The sequence below is a fragment of the Hypomesus transpacificus genome, chromosome 14 (assembly GCF_021917145.1).
Source record: "Hypomesus transpacificus isolate Combined female chromosome 14, fHypTra1, whole genome shotgun sequence".
NCBI lineage: Eukaryota > Metazoa > Chordata > Actinopteri > Osmeriformes > Osmeridae > Hypomesus > Hypomesus transpacificus.
This window is the reverse complement of record NC_061073.1, coordinates 12,545,234-12,566,129: the sequence shown is the minus strand read 5'-3', so window position 1 is coordinate 12,566,129 and position 20,896 is coordinate 12,545,234. Positions and strand designations below refer to the sequence as shown.

Genomic DNA, 20,896 nt, shown 5'->3' with positions numbered 1-20,896 from the left:
ACAGAGGATCTCAACAACGCTCTCATCTCTGCTTCATCTGGCAGCAGCTTCCGAAAGAAAATTCTTGAACAGAAGAGTCCCAGAAGAACAGCTTGATCCGTCTCCTTTTCAACATAACCTTCATTATCTTGCGAACGATTCAAACAACCTGATCAATAAGTAACAGCGTGGAGGTGTAGCAGAGTTACCAAACCTGAATCCATGGTGCCAGCTCCTCTGGGTCACACCTCCAAGGGTCCCCTCCATTCAGCAAGAATGGGTTGCGGGTGGGGGTTACCCCACATAACTCCAGGTGGCCCCCCGCTGCTGAACGTTAGGTGAATATTTCATATTGCAATGTTGGCCTTAGCTAAGAGCAGAACGTTGGTATTTAGACCAACTGGTTCATTTGCAGTGTGCATTGCTTATTTACTCCCATAACAGTACATATCATGAATAATAACCACACGAGTCATAAATAGTCATTTATTTATCAAATTGTATTTTAAAAATAGAATTTCTTCTTACATTTGCCATGAATAGGCCAAAGACGGTTCTTTAACAAAAAAATGTATATATTGCATTGTTAATAAATATTTTTTTGCAGTGCCTGCATCGACCCATCTTTGTCCTCACTGGTAAATGTGAAATGAGGCCCTTGCGTACATCCAGGATGTACGCATCTACAGATGACCACTTGGCTGGCACCCCGTTTGGTGGACTCCCATCACCTAAGGATGCTCATCTCAATGCAAATAAATGCAAATACATGCAAATAAACCATATCCTATTTACACTTTTCACTGAATTCACACAATACTGGCTAGCCTAATTATGCTCTCTACTTATCATAGTGAAAGGAATACATGTATCGCACCTTAACACTTATAATCCCACACATTCAGGAACATTCGCACCTGTGCTTGAACAATGCAAAAAGAACCCCCCAGAACCTGTCAGAACCTGCCTAATGCAACAAGCAGTGATCCGGACAAGGCCCCCAAAAAGCCCAGGATCAGTTTAATGTTTTTTCTATCTGATTAGATGCAGATAGTTTCTAATACCGCAGCCAGAAATAACATATTCATTTATTCAACTATGGTGTAAGGCAAAACATTTTTTACAAAGAAAACCCATTTTGAATTTATGGTGAATCATCAGAGACATTATATTTGTATTAGTATATTCCATTTTTCTTTTCTATTTCCATATGTGAACATGTGAGAATTGTGACTTCCCCAAGTAGGAAACTAGAAAAACGGGGAAGAGAACGAGAGTGAACTTCACTGTTTGTGGATCACAGGGTGCATCACAGGGTGCACCATGCACAGCTGGGCGAGACGAGTAAGTGAGGCCCTAACCTGGCGGGGATACCGTTGGTGCTCTACTAAATGTGCACCTGTGTGTTTGTGTGTGTGTGTTTGTTTGTGTGTGTGTGTGTGTGTGTGTGGGGGGGGGGGGGGGGTACCTCTACTGTCTCCCTATCTATCCTCCAATCAAAATCCTGGTAGGGCAACAGCAACTGAAGGATTGTGGTGTGCGTGTGGTGTGTGTGAGAGTGTTGGGGGAGGGGGCTGCCTCCACCATGTATCCTCCAATCAAGATCCTGGTACGGCCACAGCAACTGCAGGATGGTGGGGTCCTCGCGTGTGAACATGCGGATCTGATTGTATGCATGTTTCTCTCTGCCACCAACACACTTTTCAAATCAGTCTAGTTCAGAATACCACAATGGATAACAGAGCAAGGCAATTCTCAATCTAACCACGTCATTGTACTGGTATGGTGAGAACAAAAAAAAACTCAATCAAAAAACATTGAACTATGCACACAATTGCATGTACAATGAAACTCCAATCAGAGTATGAAGTGACCAAAATCAGAAAATGCATACTTAATACTTTCAGCTACACAGACAAACAGTAATGGATTGATAATAACACACATTGGTGAGTACTGCATGCGGTACTATAAGTGCCAGCTCAAGGAAATGTCTTTCACTGTAGTTAAGCTGCTCTGAAAGTTTTAACACATAACTGTGAAAAGGTCTTGTCCTTTTTGGTCTTGTTCCAACCCTGCCACCCACCAATTAAATTGGAGGTGACAGGAAGGAGCATTAAATATGCATCATTTCAAACTGAGTAGGCACAGGCAAACGTCTTTTAATGTTTTAAAGTGAACCAACAGTCGTGTGGGAAGAACTGTTTGGATTTTATGCCCCATAAACTTTTACCAACCCCTGTCAAAACCATCTTGCTCTGGAATTCCCATCAACACAATCATTCACTCCATTCTCTTCTATCTCTATGTCTGTCTAAAAACACCCAAATGTGGGGCAAAACAAATTGATAAGGGCCATTTAAAAGATTCAAATGGCAAATGGAAAGGACAAAATGCTAAATTCACTTCAAATATCACAACACAAAAGAAACACACCATCGAAGTAGGTTAGCTGGAATATTTCCTCCCCCTGTTATGTTTTCTAGGTCTGCTCTAAAAACTCTTCCAGAGCACTTTGTTCTGGTGAAAAATCACAGTTAGGCACCAACAGTAGCAACATGAAATTAATTACAGTGCACGGTGTTTACCCAGTGGGGTACATGCATTTACACACAAATACACACAAACACACACACACACACAAACAGCACTGCCAGGTTGCGCTCAACAGGCCTCCCTCGCTCCATTGTGTCACCTTCAATGACCGTTTCCAGCAGTCCAGCAACTGCTTTCATTACTCTAGCGTTGTAGGGCCGTTGTGAATAATGTCTGACTCTTTTTGATGCTGTGCTCAATGTTTCCCCTCACAAAGCCCCAGCGCTGGTCTTTATTGAAGAATGTTTACAGGAAAGTATGACGTGGTCGTAGTCAAAATCTTCATCTAAGCTGAATGGCGAGACCTCCTCACTCTTACCCTGCCGAGGAAACACAACATGAACACAGCAAACTGTTAAGACGTTCAAACAGCCGTATCACCGATCCAGCGACATGACAACCAGGCAGAATCCTGCGCGTCGGCAGTCACAATGGAAACAACCAATGGCAGATACTCTCTCACTTCCTGGGCTGTAAATAGAAGCGCACGAGGAGGACACATTTCTACAGGTCGTCCTGGAAGCCGGGTGACCGTGTCTGACCTGCTCCTCTGGCGTGGCCTTCTGTTCCTGGGCTGGTCCACGGGCCTGTGCTCTCCAACCCCCGACCATGGAGGTGAGTTCCAACTGGGTGTGGTGACAGAAGGAGGGCAGGTAGGCTGGCACCTCTTCCTCCACCTCCCCAGGAAGGAGAGCGTCTCCTGGGAGAGAGGTGACACACGTAGAGGTCAAACCTTTCAAGAGTCCCACCATCCAACTTTCGTTCTTTGCTCTAGTTCGCCACGGATGTGCACCTGAGAGAACAGCACAGGAGGCAGGACAACAGTGCCTTGGTGGGTTTACGAAACAAGAGCTACGGACAGCCGTAGTCTTCCGTGGTTCCGGAACACTGTTCCTTGCAAGTGATGCGGCAAGGGTTGATTGGAATTTGAAACAGCAGTCTTTCTCCTGTACTGCTCAACCTCTGTATTGCCGTAGATTAGGGGTAAGTACAGCATTAGGCTGCAAATTATTATCTCAGTGGCTTTGTTTTGTGTGATCCTCAAGCACAATTCAGGAGTGTGACAATCACATTACAAAGAATGAGAACTGACTCGTCGTTCAATTAAAAATCAGGCTCTAGTAGATCTAAAAGAACTGCTCGTCAGCCTAATTGAATTGTATCACCAGGAAATCGGGCATGGTAATGATCGTTACAAGCGTAATCACTTCACCCCCTCAACCTCTCACCTCATGGGACACCAGATTGTAACCTAGGAAACCGCGTATTAACTGTCACCCGGCTCTGCAGCTCAACCAATAGGCTCTTCTGGCTGCAAAAACCAACGCAGCATTTGCATTCCCTATCCCAGAATGCCTTCCCTCGATAGTTCGGGCTGAACCAAAGCCAAACAGCGCTCGCACACGGCGCAAACCCCCGGATTCTCGTCGTCACCTGCTGTCGGACACGTCGCCATCCAAACACGCGGTGTTTCCGAGGAATCGTCGAACCACCGGGGTGTATCCTGCGGCCCGTTGGAAACGGCGCTATCGCAGCACACAGCAGAGACCGAGGACAGAGAGCCGACACTGGGAGAGGATCGCAGACGGGCACTGAGGGAGAGGGAGATGGCAGGCATATGAAAGGTGTCACGGGGGCCTGCCTGCGTCTAATCTACATGAAAAGGCCTCGGTGGGCTGTAATCACCTCTCCACTGCCAACGCTCACCGAGCCCCGGGGCTGATAAGACAGACAGGGGGGAGGGAGAGTGGGAGGAGGAAACAGCAGGCCCCAAACACACACTCCTGATAACGGGAGCCCCGACCGAAACGTCAGGGCGGCGGGGAGCGCGCGGCGCCAGCTGAAAGGACGGGCGACCGCGACGACTGTCAGAGACGGGCCGTGCGGTCTCTCCCCGCGCGTTCCTTAAAAACTGAATTTGAAGTCCTTTTGAAAAGAGCAGCGAGCGTTCAATATTGACACTCCAACCCCCCCCCCCCCCCCCCCCCCCCCCCCCCCGTTCTGTCTGCGAGGCCCCCTCCGCAGCTGGTTTGGCAGTGGCGGGGGTGAAGTTGATCTTAATTAAACAGCTAATGACTCTGGCTGTGAAAGCCACAGGCAAAGGAGGCAGGGGGGGTGGGTTGGAGGAGGGAGCCCCTGCAGTCTGGTGGTGGGGGGAGGGGGGGGGGGCAACGCTCTAAACGCAGAACACGGAATCCAAGGGTCAAATCTGATACGGCGCCATTTGAGAAGAACGCCTAAACATCTGAAACCGTGCCTCCTTTAAGGGGCGATACAGAACTCCAAGGACGCCAAACTAGTACATTTCTGGCTGTGCAACTCGAATGCTCCTTCGGAGCCAGATGCAAGTATACAGTAGAGTACTCTGCCCTTCCCCAGCATCAGCCCAGATGAGATAGTCAGGCTCATCTGGATGCCAAATGCCGAGCGCTCATCGATCCTGCGGCAGAGGCAATTACAGGCTGCTCAGTGTCAGAAGGAAAGTAGCCTCCCGTCTCCAGAACGCTCTCGTCCCCCAGCCCGACTTTACGCCCACCGCAGCACATTCATAATTACACGCATGCTAATTAGGTTGGGAGTTCACCGTCAGCCGTTTCAGTTCGTCAGCACCTCCGGGGGGGCAGGAGGCACGAGGACGACGCCCCATCACTTTTAAATCGTTTGGCACGAGCCGCCAGCAAGCCCCGCCCCCCCCTTCCCTCTGTTCAACCTTCATCCTCATCTACTTTCCTCACCGGGACTGTAGCCGGACAAACACAGCCTCGGTCGTAATCAAGCAGCACGATCATGATCACAATCGCATTGTAAGCATGCGTTGGGGTGGGCACGTTTTCACGCATGAACACACACACACACACGTCCCACACGAGCATGTCGAAAGTCCTGCTTTCTATTGAAGTGAGCCAACAAAGACCATAGGGGGTTAGGGTCAGGCCGCGATGCAGGGATATGGAGATGTGGTGGCATTGTACCCTCTGGGTTCAAAGAGGACTGATACCGCAGAAATGGAAGAGAGACATGAGGCCCTTTACACTAATAACAGGAGGGTACCCCTATTTGCATGCGTTCAGAATGCAAAACATAGCTAATGTGTTTAAACTGATGAAAATGACTACACTAATCACAGAAATGATATGCACATAATATTAACTCAATCCTATTAAACGTAAGGTGAACCCTTAAACGCCTCCTGTAAGCTTTTCTGAGTTAGCATAAGGTTAACACCTTACATAGATTAACAAAAGAAAGTTGCTTCAAGTTTTTTCCCCCCCATTCTTTGTCAAAGAATGCAAGAACTTTGTAATTCACTATCAAAGAAGCTTTGATTAGCAGAATCGGGCTGCGTGAAATAGCATTGTATTCATATCAATACTGCATGGTAAACCGCTAACTTTCACATTTTCCCTTCATCAGGAAAGATTAGGGGTAAATTGATATTAACGATGATGCACGTTTGCAATTAAAAACTTTTTTTCCTGAGATAATAAGAATGCCACTTATGGAACACGAAACAGCCTTCTGGAACGCTAGTCTGAAAACACAAATGAGCAATCTGTGGAGCAGGAAAGGTGAGAGATGAAAGAAGAAAATGGTGTACCTGGAGTTATATTGTCCTCTCCCTCCATGTCTTCACATGCATCCCCGAACGCCAGGTAGTTATCCAACTACAACAACAAAAAGCAATAAAATGCTCCTATTCTATTACTAGATTCTTGAGCATGTTTCTAGAACCGTTTATCTGAGGGCATAAGTTGTGCAGCCAAAATACTGTACTGATCAGCTCGTATTGCGATTCATAACATGATTCTGTGTTAGGAGTTTTGCTATGTTTAAAATCAAATCAGAGAAACAAAAGGCACATTTCCATAGATAGATAACAAAGGTGTATCGTCTGATGTGGATAGTGCGCGAGACTCACCTTCGGAGTGGTGCCTGGTGGACAGCAGTCTATATGTCCACAGATCCCCACCACGACTCCCCTGCCCAGCTCCATCTGGAACCACAACACACAGTACATGACAAATAACCTTACATGGCTCTGACTGCGGGATATCCAAAGTGCACAGTACCATGATTGGTGCACTCTGCAAAATGGCTGTCATTATGATCTTCCCCTCCACTTGTGACACCGCAGTAGTAGGCTATAAAATTCAATCATGATGATTTAGCCTGTCGATTGGTCATAGCCGTTACTGGGGCTGGCCTGGCGTGTTTGGACAGTTGAGTGCCTCTCGTGGGTAAAGCAAAGGACTTCCCAAGCTTAAGGATCTTGGTGCACACTCAACAGCCTTTTAATCTTCGAAATAATCAAAGGGAGGATTAATTGGAAACCAAATACGGGATCCTATCCCAGATCCTCAGTTTCACTGCACAGTTCACTGATGTATGGTATTGATTACAGCACACGGCCTCTAATCAGAATCATGGCTAAATCAATAACTGGCAAAGCCTGAAGTCCTAAGCACTGTTCATGCTCCGGTGTACACATCTGAAGTGAACCTTCCTCGTGCTGAAACAATCCACTCATTTGGTTTAAGAAAATGGAAAAACACTGAAAAAAAAGGAGGAGGAGGGGAGGAGGGATAAACCATGGCAGCAGGGGGAGAAGGCAGCTAGAACGGATGGCCTGGAGAGGGCCATAAACTGGAGCTCTCAGTCTGATTGAGCCCCCAGGGGAGGTCCTCACTCTTGAAAGCCTGCCCTGGTCCAACTGGCAGACCCGACCGACAGACATCCACAAAGCCCTTACCTCCTTCTGGTCAACGGGCAGGACACAGTCACGCTCTCTCAACCGGCCCTCGCCCTCCGCTGCGTCCGCTGCGTCCGCTGCGTCTGCTGCTCCGTGTCCCCCCCTGCCTCTGCTGCTCCGCGCCGATCTCTCCATCTCCGCTGGGTGCTGGGGGAGGCCGGAGGACGCCGCTCCGGATCCGCTCCCTGTGACGGGAGAGGAGGTCAGAGGAGAGGGGAGGAGGAGGGAGGAGTGGAGGGAATGAGTCATAGGAGATGTCGTCTGTGTCGTGTCAAGACGTGATCGCCACCTGTGCCCTACGTGACGGACCTGGGGACAGGTGTGTGAAGGAGGCCAAGAACTGGTGGTAAGACTGCTCTGAGGCACTGCAGAAATGCTCCAGGGCCTTCGCCACCATCTGGTCATCAGAGGCCAGGGCACTTGAGCCGCTGTCCACCCCTAGCATGCTGCCACACACCTGGACAGAATTTAACAGAGAGAGAGTGAGAGAGAAGGAGACAGAGAGAAGGGAATGAGAGCAATGCATTTTTGGTTGCCTTTTTTTCATCTTTATTTATTGATGAAAAAGCAAGAGAGAAAGTGATTCAAACCCAGGCCCCTGCTTTAGCCATTAGCTAAAGAGAGGAGGACAGAGCCGAGTGGGCAAAAAGAGCAAAGGAAAGACATCACCCGGAAAGCATCTTATTAAGTGAGCTAAGCAGCTGTTTTTCAGATCACTTGTGACAAGATGATAGGTACAGTGCTATCGGCCATATTAGCCAGGCACTGAGTTGAAATGACCCTGCTGGCACTCCAGTGCCATCCCTACAGGGGAGCGATTAAGGTAATATTAAAGAGTGATAAACACAGCGGTGGTGGGATGGTCAGGACATCAGAGCTGTCACCCCCACCATCCGTCAAGAACTCCACTGCAGGGCACAGACTCTGCGAGTGAAACACAGTACAGGAGACTGACACAGGTGCTATGGAAGACTCGAATCACTCTGTTGTATCAATGATGCACAAATGCTTGCATGTCCCCAAGTCCCAGGCACACCGCTGAGTCTCCCACTCGCAGCAGCCCTGTCTCGGTCACCCGTCCACAGCAGGAAGCACCTCCAACCGTGCCTTGTGCTGCTGCTGCTGCTGCTGCTGCTGCTGCTGCTGCTGCTGCTGCTGCTGCTGCGAAGAAACTGAGGAGGGTTGAGTTGGGGCCGTAGGGGGATTCAGAGCTGAACCGACTGCCTACTTGGATGTAATATATATCAACCCCTGGAAGAAGAAGAAAAATCCACATTGCCTATTCAGGTATGATAGAGGAATGCTTTATTTCCTCTCTGGTGTTGAAGCCTCTGTTCTGTTGTGTTCTGCTCCCCCCTCCCCCGACAGCGCTGGCAGCTCCAGTTCACACAGGTGCTCTGCTGTTTGTGTTTTCAAGCTCAAACGTTCTTCCAGGCAATTGTGGTTGCAGCCTTTGTTTTGCACACTCCTCGAGTTCTCTTACGGCCCCCTCAGAAAACACCAAAACATTATGCTAATGAGACCCAGACATCTGCTTTGAGCTCTGTGCGTTGTGTGTGTGCGTGTGTGTTTGTGTGTGTGTCAGTAGCTTAGCCTAAGTCGTACAATTCCAGGAAATGGGAAATTCAAGGTTGAGTAGGAAGTAAAATAAGCCACTTTATAAATCTTCACTTGTATTCTATTCCACTCTTAAAAAACACATCTTAATGTGTGAGTCATGCATCAGATTCAGTGTACTGTAAGGGCATTAATTACAATTCCAAAGCCTTCACATGCACACTAGTCTATAGGCTTGTTTGACAGGGAAGGCCAAGATGTTTACTAAGGAGAACATTAGTCCAGTTTATGGTTTTGTAGCCTAGACAATACATAACAAACCTTGATTTTAAAACAAGGAGACACTTCTTATGGAACCCATATTAATTTACTGTTGGAGAAGTTTGCCAATAGCCAAGAAATCTCTGACCAGTTTTTATAGTAACTGAATTGTGATACTACCATCTATGGCTGAGGGTTTCCATTTGACAATTACAATAAACTAAATTGATATACAATCTGGACACAAGGGAGCATTCAGTTCAAAATGGCCCGAGATGGGCAATAAAAAAAGGAAACACATTTGCTTCAAAACAAACAATTGCTTTAAAACAATTTCAGCTCTGCAACACAGTACAGAATGAATATTGTTTTCAGCACCCTGAGTTAAAACACTGTTGAGGCACCACACCTGCTAGTCTCCAGCGGTCACAGACAGTTAACCTCAAGATTTGAAACTCATTTGAGTTAACGATGCTTCACAAACTGCCTGCAGACGGTGAGTTTGGTACTGTAGCTGAGTTAGAAAGTAAAAAGGTTAGCTCCTTGAAATTGCGGGATCTGGGCATAGCACTCCAAAAACTCCTAAACTCCCAAACTGCAGACAAGCTGCAACTACTTGAGCTGGTAAGATAACCTGAGATTCTGGTTTGTCATAGCTAGAGGAGGTTTATCAACTCCATCATTGTCCACTGTCAAATAGATAGCCAGCTACTAGTCTGTACAGTACAGTACAGTAGCAGACACGCATCAGATTGAGAGCACTACTATAATGTAAGCAGGGTATTAGCTAGTTTGAGTAATACGTGGTTATTATAATGTCGCTAGCACTAGCTACTGAACTGAATTTAGTTAGCTAGAGCTAATTGTTGGGAGATACACGAGACTAGGTTTCCCCCTAACATCAGTTTGCATGCTAATGTTTACTAGAGTACTACAGACTACAGTATCGTAACCAACTAGTCAAATAAGTTTTGTGGTACTGTATCAAACTACGGATTGTCATACCATATCATGCTACACATCTAAAAACACCATCAACAGTAGTTATAAAGTTGTTTTATGAAGTTAAATAGCTGATTACCTTGAAATATTCCAATTACAAAAGGTAGACTACTAGCTACTAGCTATTCCACTATCTACCCATGGCTTCGCAATTTTCTTGAAACCTAGCAACGACGTTGTACAATGTCTATTGGGAAATGTGTTTTTTAACCATGAATGATGGTGGAAAGAGCCTGAAAAAAAACTACATTCTGCTCTGCGTGAAAGTGTCTCATAATTCTATGCTCGAAACGTTCCTTTAACCGTTCCCACCTCAACCGTTTGTAAATACATAATTGTTGGTCACTTAACTCAGTTATAATAAAGTAACTAATCATAATAATATAATGAATGAATGTGCTGTAGTACAGTGATTTTACAGGCTGTCTTATATTCAGTGTAAGCAGGAAGTAACTTGGAAATTGAATACCTTCAGATCAAAACATTCACCAGCTGACAAAAAAAATAAAATACAAACAAACAAGTACTGTAACAGCAGCTGACAGACATCCTTCTGTTTGTGTTCTTTCACAGGGACACCTGCGTGAGTAGTAGCATGTCCCTGCAAACTCTGACTGCAGTGAACTGTGCAAGCCTTCTTCAGCCAGGCTGCTCACTGCTCCAGCTGGATGGAGAAGTGTTCCTGTTTGGTCAGAAAGGCTGGCCCAAGCGCTCATGTCCGACTGGTGTGTTTGGGGTTCGACTGAAGTCCGGAGAACTAAAGCTCCGAGCCATCTCCTTCTCCAACGACTCCTGCTACCTCCCTCCTCTGCGCTGTCCTGCCATAACGCGCCTTGAGCCCCATGACGGAGATGCAGAGGGGTACCTCGTCCATGGGGGCCGCACCCCAAACAATGAAATCTCAGCCAGCCTCTACCTGTTGACCTTGGACAGCCGCGGCTGCAACCGCAAGGTGACCCTGCGCTGCCAGGAGAAAGTACTAGTGGGGGAAACCCCAGGGCCGCGTTACGGCCATACCCTCAGCATGGTGCACAGCCGAGGAAAGAAGGCCTGTGTTCTGTTTGGTGGCCGATCCTACATGCCCGCAGGGGAGCGGACCTCGGAGAACTGGAACAGCGTAGTGGACTGCTCCCCTCAGGTGTTCGTCATCGACCTGGAGTTCGGCTGCTGCTCCGCCCACGACTTACCTGAGCTTGGTGACGGCCAATCCTTTCACCTGGCTCTGTCCAGGGAGGACTGTGTGTACTTTCTGGGAGGTCACACCCTCTCTTCCGACTCCCGCCCACCTCGGCTCTTCCGCCTGCGGGTCGAGCTTCTCCAGGGCAGCCCCCTTCTCTCTTGCCAGGCCCTGGACACTGGCATCTCCATTACCAGCGCCATCGTCAACCGTGTCAGCCCCTCACATGAGTACATCATACTTGGTGGATATCAGTCTGAGACCCAGAAGAGGATGGAATGCAACAGTGTGGTTCTGAGTGACACAGGTATCCACATCGAACCCAGAGATTCCCCCCAGTGGAACGCGGACATCAGCCACAGCCGCACCTGGTTCGGTGGCAGTCTCGGTGAGGGGACCGTCCTCATTGGAGTCCCGTCAGAGGGCAGGCCGTCCTTACCAGAAGCCCATTACTTCTTCCAAGTGCGCTTTCAGAAAGACGGGGAGGGAGAGGAGGAGGGCGGGACGCAGGCCTGCAGCCAGGAGTCCACAGATTTCGAGGACTCTGCTCCACTCGAGGACTCGGAGGAACTGTACTTTGGCCGCGAGCCCCACGAGCTGGAGGACAACAGTGAAGGAGAGGGAGATACTTACAATGAGGAGGACGAAGAGGACGAGTCCCAGACCGGCTATTGGATCAAATGTTGTGTGGGCTGCCAGGTGGACCCCAACACTTGGGAGCCCTACTACTCCACGGAGCTCTGTCGGCCAGCCATGATCTACTGCTCCAGGGGGGAAGGAGGCCACTGGGTCCATGCCCAGTGTATGGAGCTGTCGGAGAGCCTTCTGGTGAAGCTGTCTCAGGGCAACAGCAAGTACTTCTGTCTGGATCACGGAGGCCTGCCACGGCAGGAGACGACCCCCCCACGCCAGCAGCTGACACTGAAGCGCACCCCAATGAAGATGCAACATCGAAAGACCTCAACCATTTCTCTTACCCTGACCAAGAAGAGCTTCTTGAGAAGGCTGTTTGAATGATTCATGATTATGCTACAAATTGGACTGACTGATTAACTTTTTTGGACATATCTACTGTCGACACAGTTCATAATACATTGGATTAGCAATATTGCCATAACAAATTTAACCTTATTGAAAATCTTATATTTTACAGTGTTAAAATAAAAAAGAAGTTTAATCTATGTGAAGGGTATTAGCATGCAGTTAAATGTTAAACTTGTGTCATGTACTGTAATGGTTGTGTACCCTTTTAGAAACTAGTTTGAATGCTTGTATTTGTGATTGATTATATTGGTATGCTGATTAAAAAAAAATAACATTTAATAAATGAAATCTTGATACCACAGTTTTGATTGTGAAAAAAAGATGAGGCAACATAAATATTAATTATTCATGAAGATTTATTTAATGACTTCTGAGTGAACATGTTTGAACACAAACCTTTGATCCCCACATCATTAGATAGTCAACAGTATCATGAGCAAAACTGTTTTCAGTTAATACAAGATGCATTTGAATAGTGTGAGGAATAACAATGTCCACTTCAGTCATTATTGTGAGTCTGTAATCAGAGATCTGTACAGTATACATAAACCACTTAAAATGAAACAATTACACATTTTACAACAGTTTTATTGTTAATATAAAAGACTACAGTAAAAACCATGAACAGACTCATTAGGATTCCCACATCATAAAATCAAACAGTTCAGTTCACTTCAGCAGTTTTCAATAATACACAGTTGAATAGTGTGAGTTTTTTTGCAATTGAGTAATAATTGTGTGCAATCACATAGGCTTTATACATAAACCACAAAACGATTTATAACAATAACAAACAGTGTTTTATTCATGCAAAGAAAAAGAACAGTAAATTGCCTCACTGTTGTTATAATTTCTATGATTAAAAAGACACTGGTCTTGCACATATCTGAATCCCTGAGATTTGGTGTAGTATAGAAACATGACTAAATCCTCCTGACAACATCAAACGGAGACACTGTGTTCTAAGATTTCACAACTCATCCATCATTTCTGAAATTACATTTATTAAGAAAAAAACGAAAATTACACAATATAAAACACAATGCCATTGTGTGACTGTCACAGTAGCCATTTGATACATTTAATTTTCACTCCATGTCACATGGTTAAAGCCTTGACAACACAACCAAATCGCAAAATTTAATCAAATACATCTCTGTCACAACTCAATATGGGGCCTGCAGGCAGTGAAACAGAGAATTAAATCAATCAATCAAACAAATCAAACAATTTAGTTTGCATCAAGACCCTCTTGTGCCTATATTCTCTCTCTGAAAGCAAACGCTTGCTTTTCAAAAACAGCACAGAAACAGAACCCGGGGATGGGAAAATGCGATTAAATATCCAGCCCCTTTCCCTGGCGTGAAAGGGCTAGTAATGACCTTAACGTTTCTTCATGCAATCAAAGAAAAGCCCAGAATGTCCTTTATTCAATAATAACAGGAAGGGTATTATAATTAATTCTTTCCTGTGCAACACCCCAACAGATAAGATGGTTTCAAAGTCAGCTGGCATCTTTTCTACTCCACAGGGACCCCACTATAAAGCACTAAAGTCATCATTTTCAGGAGGCACTCATGGAACAAAGACAATTTGAGACTCCATGATTCCATTTTACTTCAGCCAAGGTAATAAATTAATACAGTGATCATAAATGTGGGCCTTTTAACACAATTTCTTTGCGATGACTTACAATGCTTTCATCTGTTTCCATAAATAACCTCTATGTATAAATTCATGAGTGTGTCATAACCCTGCAATACAATAAGCTGGCCCATATTTCACAAGAAGCCCAGGACCAAACCAAATCTCTTTTAAAAGCAGCAGGAGGCAAGACCAAGACAGTGCAACACTTTCTGATATCTGCACTTAAATCATCTTCAAAATATACAGTGTAAAACCCAGGTATAAAAAGTCATGGCTAAGGACATGTTCACATTGTGGGAAATCAAGTAATATTGTGAAAGGGTTTGTGTTAGGCAAAAAGCATCTCTGTGTCCTTCCCCCAAAATTATGGATAAATGAAAATTTGCAAACAATTCAGTAAAGTAACTAACGATGTCTGACATAAAGAAAGTACCACTCTCCTGTGCAGCTAAAATAACTGAACAATGCAAGTAAAATGCAAACACCCCATCAAGTAATAAAGTAAGTCAGTAAAGGTTCACACTCAGGATATCAGTGTTCTAAAAAATCGGGGACATCCAGGGACATGTCAGTATCATCTTGTGTTTCCACTGGGTCGATGGTGGCCTGAAAAGCCTTGGCAGAATTGCGGTGAGCTTCCATGAACTTCTGTAGGTACTTTGAGGTGTAGAGCCAGTGGTGTTTCAGCACATCTTCAAGCTCAAATGCCTTGGACTGGCGGGCATTCATCTTTCGAAACCGCCTGAACAATTTGTTTCCCGACTCGTTCCCCTCACTGGCCCAGGCCCCGATGGAACCATCCCTCTCTATGATTTCAGGAACATGGGCCAGAGTCTTGTGGAGGTAGTTGGTGATCTTCCCGTCGTACCTATACTTGAAGGTGGAAGAGAGGAGATCAGCGAAGCGCTGGGAGTTGAAGCTGTAGCGACACAGCTGGTCGGGGCACTCTTTGGCTGGGCACGTGGCGCGCCACACGGGCTTCATCTGTAGGTAGAGATTCATCAGCTCCCTGAGGGCTTCGCGCCGCTGCTGCGAAGGCACCAGCTCGCACACCGCCTCCGCCGCCTCGCCCGTCATCAGTCGCCGGGCAAAGTTTCCGTTCATCCTCATCACGGGCTTCAGCTTCATTTTCTTCCTGAGCTGCTTGTCCAGAGCCGCCCTCCAGCTCCGACGCTCCTCCCTGCTCGGGTTGGGCCTGCAATGCACCTCCCCGATCTCGTCCTGGAAGATCTTGTAGAACTCAGTGGCGTTGCCGATGTCACAGTGCAGCGCGTCCAATGTGGGCTGGGTCTCCATGAAGGGCTTGGCGGAGACCCCTTTCACCCGGTCTCGCAGCTCGTCCGCCGATTCAGAGTAAGGATTGGTCCTCCACAGCTCGTAGCGGTCCAGGTTCTCGTCGTGGCTGCGGGTGACTGAGTGGAGCACCATGTTCTGGGAGGCCTCAGATCTGGTGGCGTCGCAGAGGGTGCAGACGTAGGTGGAGCCTGAAGCCTCCAGGCCCTCCATCTCGCGCACCATCTTCTCGTCGTAGCCTGTGCCCCTGAAGTGGAAGCGGAAGGAGCGAGGGAGGCCGCCCATGGCCAGGATGAGGCGGCTGTTCTTCATGGCGTCCCTCTCGGCCACCACAGGCCCCAAGATGGCCGTCAGGGTCTCGTGGTCCGACTCGTCCACAAACATCAGACAGAGAGGTTTGCAGGACATCTCCGAGTTGGGCTTCTGCTCTCTGAAGACGGTGACCGCTTCCTCTTCCCCCTCGGCCAGGACGGAGACGGACATGACGGTGAAGGAGAAGCGGACGGCCTTTTCAGGAATGGCCGGCCCCCCTCCGTGCTTCTCACTGACGTCCCCCATGCCATCACAGGACTCCTTGATGGTCACGGTGAAGCCGGAGGTGCAGGAACTGTCTTCCAGGCCGTGCTCCCTCAAGCCCTCCACAATGTCCTCCTCCAGGTCCTTCAGAGCAGACACCAGTGCCACGTCATAGCGGAACCTCCGCGAGATGGTGTCCGCTGGGGAGTCGTCCACCGAAGCCGTCCATCCTGACAGGCCGTCGATGATGCCCAACTGACAGGCCGGGGAAACATTCCGGAGGGCCGGCTGCCATTCGAAGGGATGATAGCCAGGGAGGAGCTCCTTCTCTGCATTTCGTAGGGTGTGCAGTGGCTGGAAAATCTGGCGCCCACTAGTGGCCTTCACCGTGCGGTACATCTTGTGGTATTGGCTGCAGCTCAAGAAGGTGTTGACCCGGATGGCCAGACACACTGCAGGATGCAAGCCAAAACCTCTGCCTGGGGGGTGAGCAAGACAGGGTAGAGAAAATGAGAAAGGGGGGAGAGGGAGAGAGAATGAGAGATATTGCATTTTCCAGTGTGTTGTCTTCTGCAGTCCACCAGCATAATGAAGCACTTTTAAGATAATTACAGTATGCAGCGGTTCCACGTTTAAACTCTCGATTAGCCATCATTACAAATGTTACAATGGGACAGAGGGTGAATCGACAGAACGGGTAAAAGTGATGTATTGGCTACAGATGAAAACAGACACCAGCTGTTCTCGTTTCCCCAGAGGAGAGGATGGGGCTGCTGTCTTTGTCATTTGCAGATGCCAGTGTCGTTGCTGTGATCCTAAAAGGTCCTTGACATTGTGCATTAAAGGGCGAGGGAGTGAAGAGGGAGATGGTGCTGGGAAAAAGGGAGGCTGACAGAGGGAGAAGAGACAGGCCTGTGTCTTTCCTCCTTTGGCGGATTAATTAAATATCTCCCTTTATGGAATACAGCTCAAACCGCATGGCATTCTTTGTGTGCCGTGTGCACATCATTAATTATTTTCGGTTTTCATTCAGGCTAGATCTTTCAGTAACATCAGACAACGTTTAGAGTTGGAAAGAAGAGAACCGTTACCTTGCATCATGGCTTCCAGCTCGTCGGCCTGGCGATGTTCGTTCCCCGCCCTCAGAGCCAGCAGGAACAGCGTGAGGCAGACAGACTTGATGTCTCCTCCCTCCTCTTTGTCCGCAAACATTTTCACGTGGGTCTTCAGGTCCTTCAGGCGGTGCTTCTGAGCGCGGCGCGTCAGGGACAACAGGTGCTGCCGTGGTCTTCCTCCCTTGTTGACGGGCAGGTAGCTGTTGGAGCTCCTCTCCGGGGGCCACTGGTCCTTCTCCTCCTCCTCCAGCTGGTGGGCCAAACAGTGGGCCCTGAACAGATCCAGCCTCACCAGCTCCCCGCAGCCCTCCCTGGGGCAGAGCAGGGGGAGAGAGTGCAGCACTGCCAGGAAGGCCTTGTTGGGGGTCATGAGGTCAGCCGGGGAGCAGGGCAGGGTGCAGGCCGGGCAGTGGGCCCCCAGAACTCGGCTGTACTTCAGGATGCAGCCGCGGCAGAACAGGTGTCTGCAGGGGGACTGGACGGGGTCGGAGAGCAGGTGGTCACACACCTGGCAGGTGACCGAGTTCTGGAAGTCCACCGGGAGCTCCTCGGGGAGAAGCCTGGTGCTGAAGTGATCCTGCTGGCAGTGGGTGATGGTTTTGACCCACTGGGCTTTTTGGGCGCTGGGTCTTACCCATCTACCAGGACCTTGGCGGTGGTCTGGTCCTGGTTTTCCTGTCTTCTTCTCCCCTGTGGCTGTGCTGTCCTGCAAGTCCCACTTGGTCCTCTTGGTGAGACGCTGAGCTCCACGCGGGGGCTTTCTCCTCTTCCTGCCTCTCCGCTGGAGGGAGGGTTTCCTGGGGTGGCAGAGGGGACAGAGGGGGGAGTGGGGTCTCCACACTGGGACCCGGGTTCTGGAGAAGCTGCAGAAGCCTCCTCCTCTCATGGCCGCGGTCCAGCAGCGGTGGCAGAAGGACAGTGGGTGGAGAGTCTCCATGTCCCCCGTCACATCCACTTTGAAGACTTTGAGGATGACCTCGGACCAAACGGTGGCTTTGCAACCCATTCTGCGCAAGGCCCCCCTGCTGGCCTCATCAAGAGACCCCTGGACCTCATGCTCCGGACCTTTGGCTTTCCTGAGCGCTGTTCCACACAGACGGCACAGACACCTGTGCACAGGCAGAGAGAATAATCATGCATCAGTACACACGAAAAGTTGGGGGTTTTGTCAAACATATTGTGTGCATTTACTGACCTGAGGTGGTTCATGTGGGTGTCCATCTCCTGTAGTTTCAGATCCACTCTCTGCTCTGGGCCCTCTACATTCTCCTTGCTCTTACTCCCCAGACACAGGCTCATCACACTCCCCGGGAGACCCACCACCTCCTCCACAGTCTCCCCCGGGCCTGATGGGGTCACCACCCCAGCCAGTGCCCCTGTCTCAGGCTGCACATCACCGGGTAGGGGGGCTCTCTCCATGGATTTGACCCGGAACAGCTTAAACTTCCAGTTTGAGAACTTGGCATGTGGGTGGTGCAGCTCAGCGGGCATGGAGAGTCTGGGGTCCTCCCCCATGTTGCGAGCACGGGCCCTGGTCCTAGAGAGCACACCACAGAAAGGGAGAGGTCAGACAGATGGATTGCCAAGCTGGGAAACCTTTTCTTAGACAAGCACATTAGGCGGGTACAGAGAAGGGATTAAGGCTTGCAAATCCTTACACGTTTCCAGAGTGTTCCTTCAGTTAAACCCATGACACAATGGCTTTACTTGGTTCTCGTGGAATTTATGTACAAAGCCGTCTGAAATCTGAGTCTAAGACTGAGCCGGGTCCCAGCAAGCTGCATTATACCATAAGTGGCATTTAGATCTTCTGTAAAATGCATGAGACAAGTATTCAGGGATCGATACACAACCGAAAAACGAAATTTCTCTCGTCTCCGAGCCCATCGCTCAGGGAGACACTGTCTTGTTCCCTTGGACACAGCAAGTTTTCTAAATGGCCGCCCATATTCCTACAAGGCTGTCAATCAATTATATTAGTCATTTTCTTGGCTGGAGCTGGAATTGGACCCCAAGGAGCCACAAACTGGCATTTAAAGTACAAGAAAAAATGAGAGGTAGAAACTCGAGTTTGATAATACAAAGTTATTGACCAAGAAAGAGGACAGGCCAACAAGAAACTTTCATGTGAACTATTACAAAGGTCTGTATTTCGTTCAATTTTAGAACGCATTTGTTTCAAAACACAATACTTCCCACTGACAATCTTGACTGGATTCATCTATCAAATGAATCCATAAATCAATAGCCCTCCTAGCTGATGCTTACCGTAGCAGACCCACAGTGCACAGACAGTGGTAATGTCCATGTCTCCATTTAAACAATGTTTTCAGTATTTTCCCAGGGTTGGGTCTAGCAGCCATCCTCACCCCATAGCTGTCTTTCTCTCTCTCTCTCTCTCTGAACTCTACACACAGACAAACAGCTGAGCCTGTGTGTGTGTGTGTGTGTGTATCAGCTGGGTCCTTACCTTGTTTTTCAGTCTCAGCTGGCGTCTGGCCCCCTGGGGGGTCCTCTCTGCATGGGAGCACAGGGGCAGCCTCGATGCCAGAGCCGGCTCTGTGCCTGTCTGTGTGTGTTGATGTCTCTGTTACTTGACTTGATGCGTCTCTTGTTCAGGACCGTCTCTCCAGGATCATTCTCTCTTTCCATCTCCACGATATTTATACTCTTGTCAGGGGATCCCAACGGACAAATGCTGACACCTGGGAGACATGCAGCTGAACAGAAGAAAAAAAACATGAGGTTAACCCTCACACACACACACACACACACACATAACCCTCACCTCAAACACACAATCCTTCTCCACAGCTGGGGTCTCCTGTTTGTCACCTCTCCCTCTCTCCTCTTGGCTTCCATGTGCAGACTCACCTCAGCCAGGTGGTCCAAACTGTGAAAGGAGCGAGACACTACACAAACAGTTAGGCCTACTGGGGCAGCGGGAGTGCGAGGAGCTGCCTAGCGCATCCCTGCTACTGCTGGAATTCACCCACACGCTGGTCTGCGTGTCTTGTATACTGACGTACAAAGAGCAGTTGAGAACAACAAAATGACAGAAGAAGAAGGAATGAGAATGAAGAGAATTCTTCTCTTAATTTTTTGGGGAAAACTAAGAAAGCGAAGAATGATCCTCCCAAACTTCTCAAGGTCTCAGTTCTAACGTTGGCAGTGGTTGAAGTTTGTGACCAAAACGTACAGGCAGACTTTTGCACTGTCAAAGAACTGGAGTGGACTTGATCTTTAATTCAGGCCGGTTGTGTTATACATCAGGGCGATCACAGAGTTGCTTTCATTTCCTCCAACTGCCGTCTATTTGTCTCCATTATGGCTGAAAGTTAATTAAGCAGAATCATTTGATGTAATGCCTCCATGGGTAGACAGCGTATTTGCCTGAGATCCCTCTTGTTTGAATTCATCCAGAGGATTAATCTGGTCTCCTCACCGCGGGACCTCCTCACCACTGCGCTGAATCTGCCAGCCAAGTCATTAGACACACAGTCAGCAGCCAGACACACACACACACAGAGGCCCACACGCAGACACACACAAGTACCTGTGCGCAGACACTCACAGACACACACGTACAGACACACACACACGCACGCACAGACGTAGACACACACGTTTGGTCTTTCCTTCTCATCTCTGCCTATCAGGGAACAAGGAGACTGTGCCGCGAATTGGTCTTTCTGATGATCGTGGTATTTGGATGTGCGAAAACAGACTCGAACAAAGAACTGCAGGGGTAGCCGGAGCCATATCACAGATGACTTTCGGAGAGAGAGATATAAGCCCTTGCGGTTTTTTCTAACACTCATTCAAGATTTAATGGGGTTGATCAGAGAATATAGGCCACGCTTCTAACAGTCTGTGATATAAGTTGAGGCGTACCCGTGATAGATTGTAGAGATGGTCCAAGCCTGTGCATGAGACAGCAGTTGGGTACCTGCTTCTGAG

General features: G+C 48.3%; 3 protein-coding genes across 6 annotated transcripts; 1 reads left to right on the top strand and 2 right to left on the bottom strand.

Moving 5' to 3' along the window:
* Positions 1-2,024: 2,024 nt before the first annotated feature.
* Positions 2,025-10,303, bottom strand: LOC124476835 (intraflagellar transport associated protein). 3 transcript variants are annotated; one of them, XM_047034227.1, is made up of 6 exons: positions 7,634-8,837; positions 7,325-7,509; positions 6,494-6,568; positions 6,173-6,239; positions 3,117-3,274; positions 2,025-2,894 (listed from the first exon to the last, which is right to left on the bottom strand). In XM_047034227.1, the coding sequence occupies exons 1-6, from the start codon at positions 7,869-7,871 to the stop codon at positions 2,784-2,786; spliced, it is 834 nt and encodes a 277-aa protein (XP_046890183.1). In that variant the 5' UTR covers positions 7,872-8,837; the 3' UTR covers positions 2,025-2,783. The 3 variants fall into 3 exon arrangements, with proteins under 3 accessions (XP_046890183.1, XP_046890182.1, XP_046890185.1); XM_047034229.1 differs by lacking the exons at positions 2,025-2,894; positions 3,117-3,274 and adding exons at positions 3,282-4,166; positions 10,224-10,303 and having other exon boundaries at positions 7,634-7,781; XM_047034226.1 differs by lacking the exons at positions 2,025-2,894; positions 3,117-3,274 and adding an exon at positions 3,281-4,166 and having other exon boundaries at positions 7,634-8,873.
* rag2 (recombination activating gene 2) lies at positions 9,016-12,617 on the top strand. Its single transcript, XM_047034225.1, has 2 exons — positions 9,016-9,766; positions 10,718-12,617. The coding sequence occupies exon 2, from the start codon at positions 10,740-10,742 to the stop codon at positions 12,336-12,338; it is 1,599 nt and encodes a 532-aa protein (XP_046890181.1). The 5' UTR covers positions 9,016-9,766; positions 10,718-10,739; the 3' UTR covers positions 12,339-12,617.
* A 595-nt stretch (positions 12,618-13,212) lies between these two features.
* On the bottom strand, positions 13,213-19,870 carry rag1 (recombination activating 1). Of its 2 annotated transcripts, XM_047034633.1 has the most exons (5): positions 19,407-19,870; positions 18,595-18,746; positions 18,132-18,473; positions 16,913-18,045; positions 13,213-16,300 (listed from the first exon to the last, which is right to left on the bottom strand). In XM_047034633.1, the coding sequence occupies exons 3-5, from the start codon at positions 18,449-18,451 to the stop codon at positions 14,544-14,546; spliced, it is 3,210 nt and encodes a 1,069-aa protein (XP_046890589.1). In that variant the 5' UTR covers positions 18,452-18,473; positions 18,595-18,746; positions 19,407-19,870; the 3' UTR covers positions 13,213-14,543. The 2 variants fall into 2 exon arrangements, with proteins under 2 accessions (XP_046890589.1, XP_046890588.1); XM_047034632.1 differs by lacking the exon at positions 18,595-18,746.
* Positions 19,871-20,896: the final 1,026 nt, after the last annotated feature.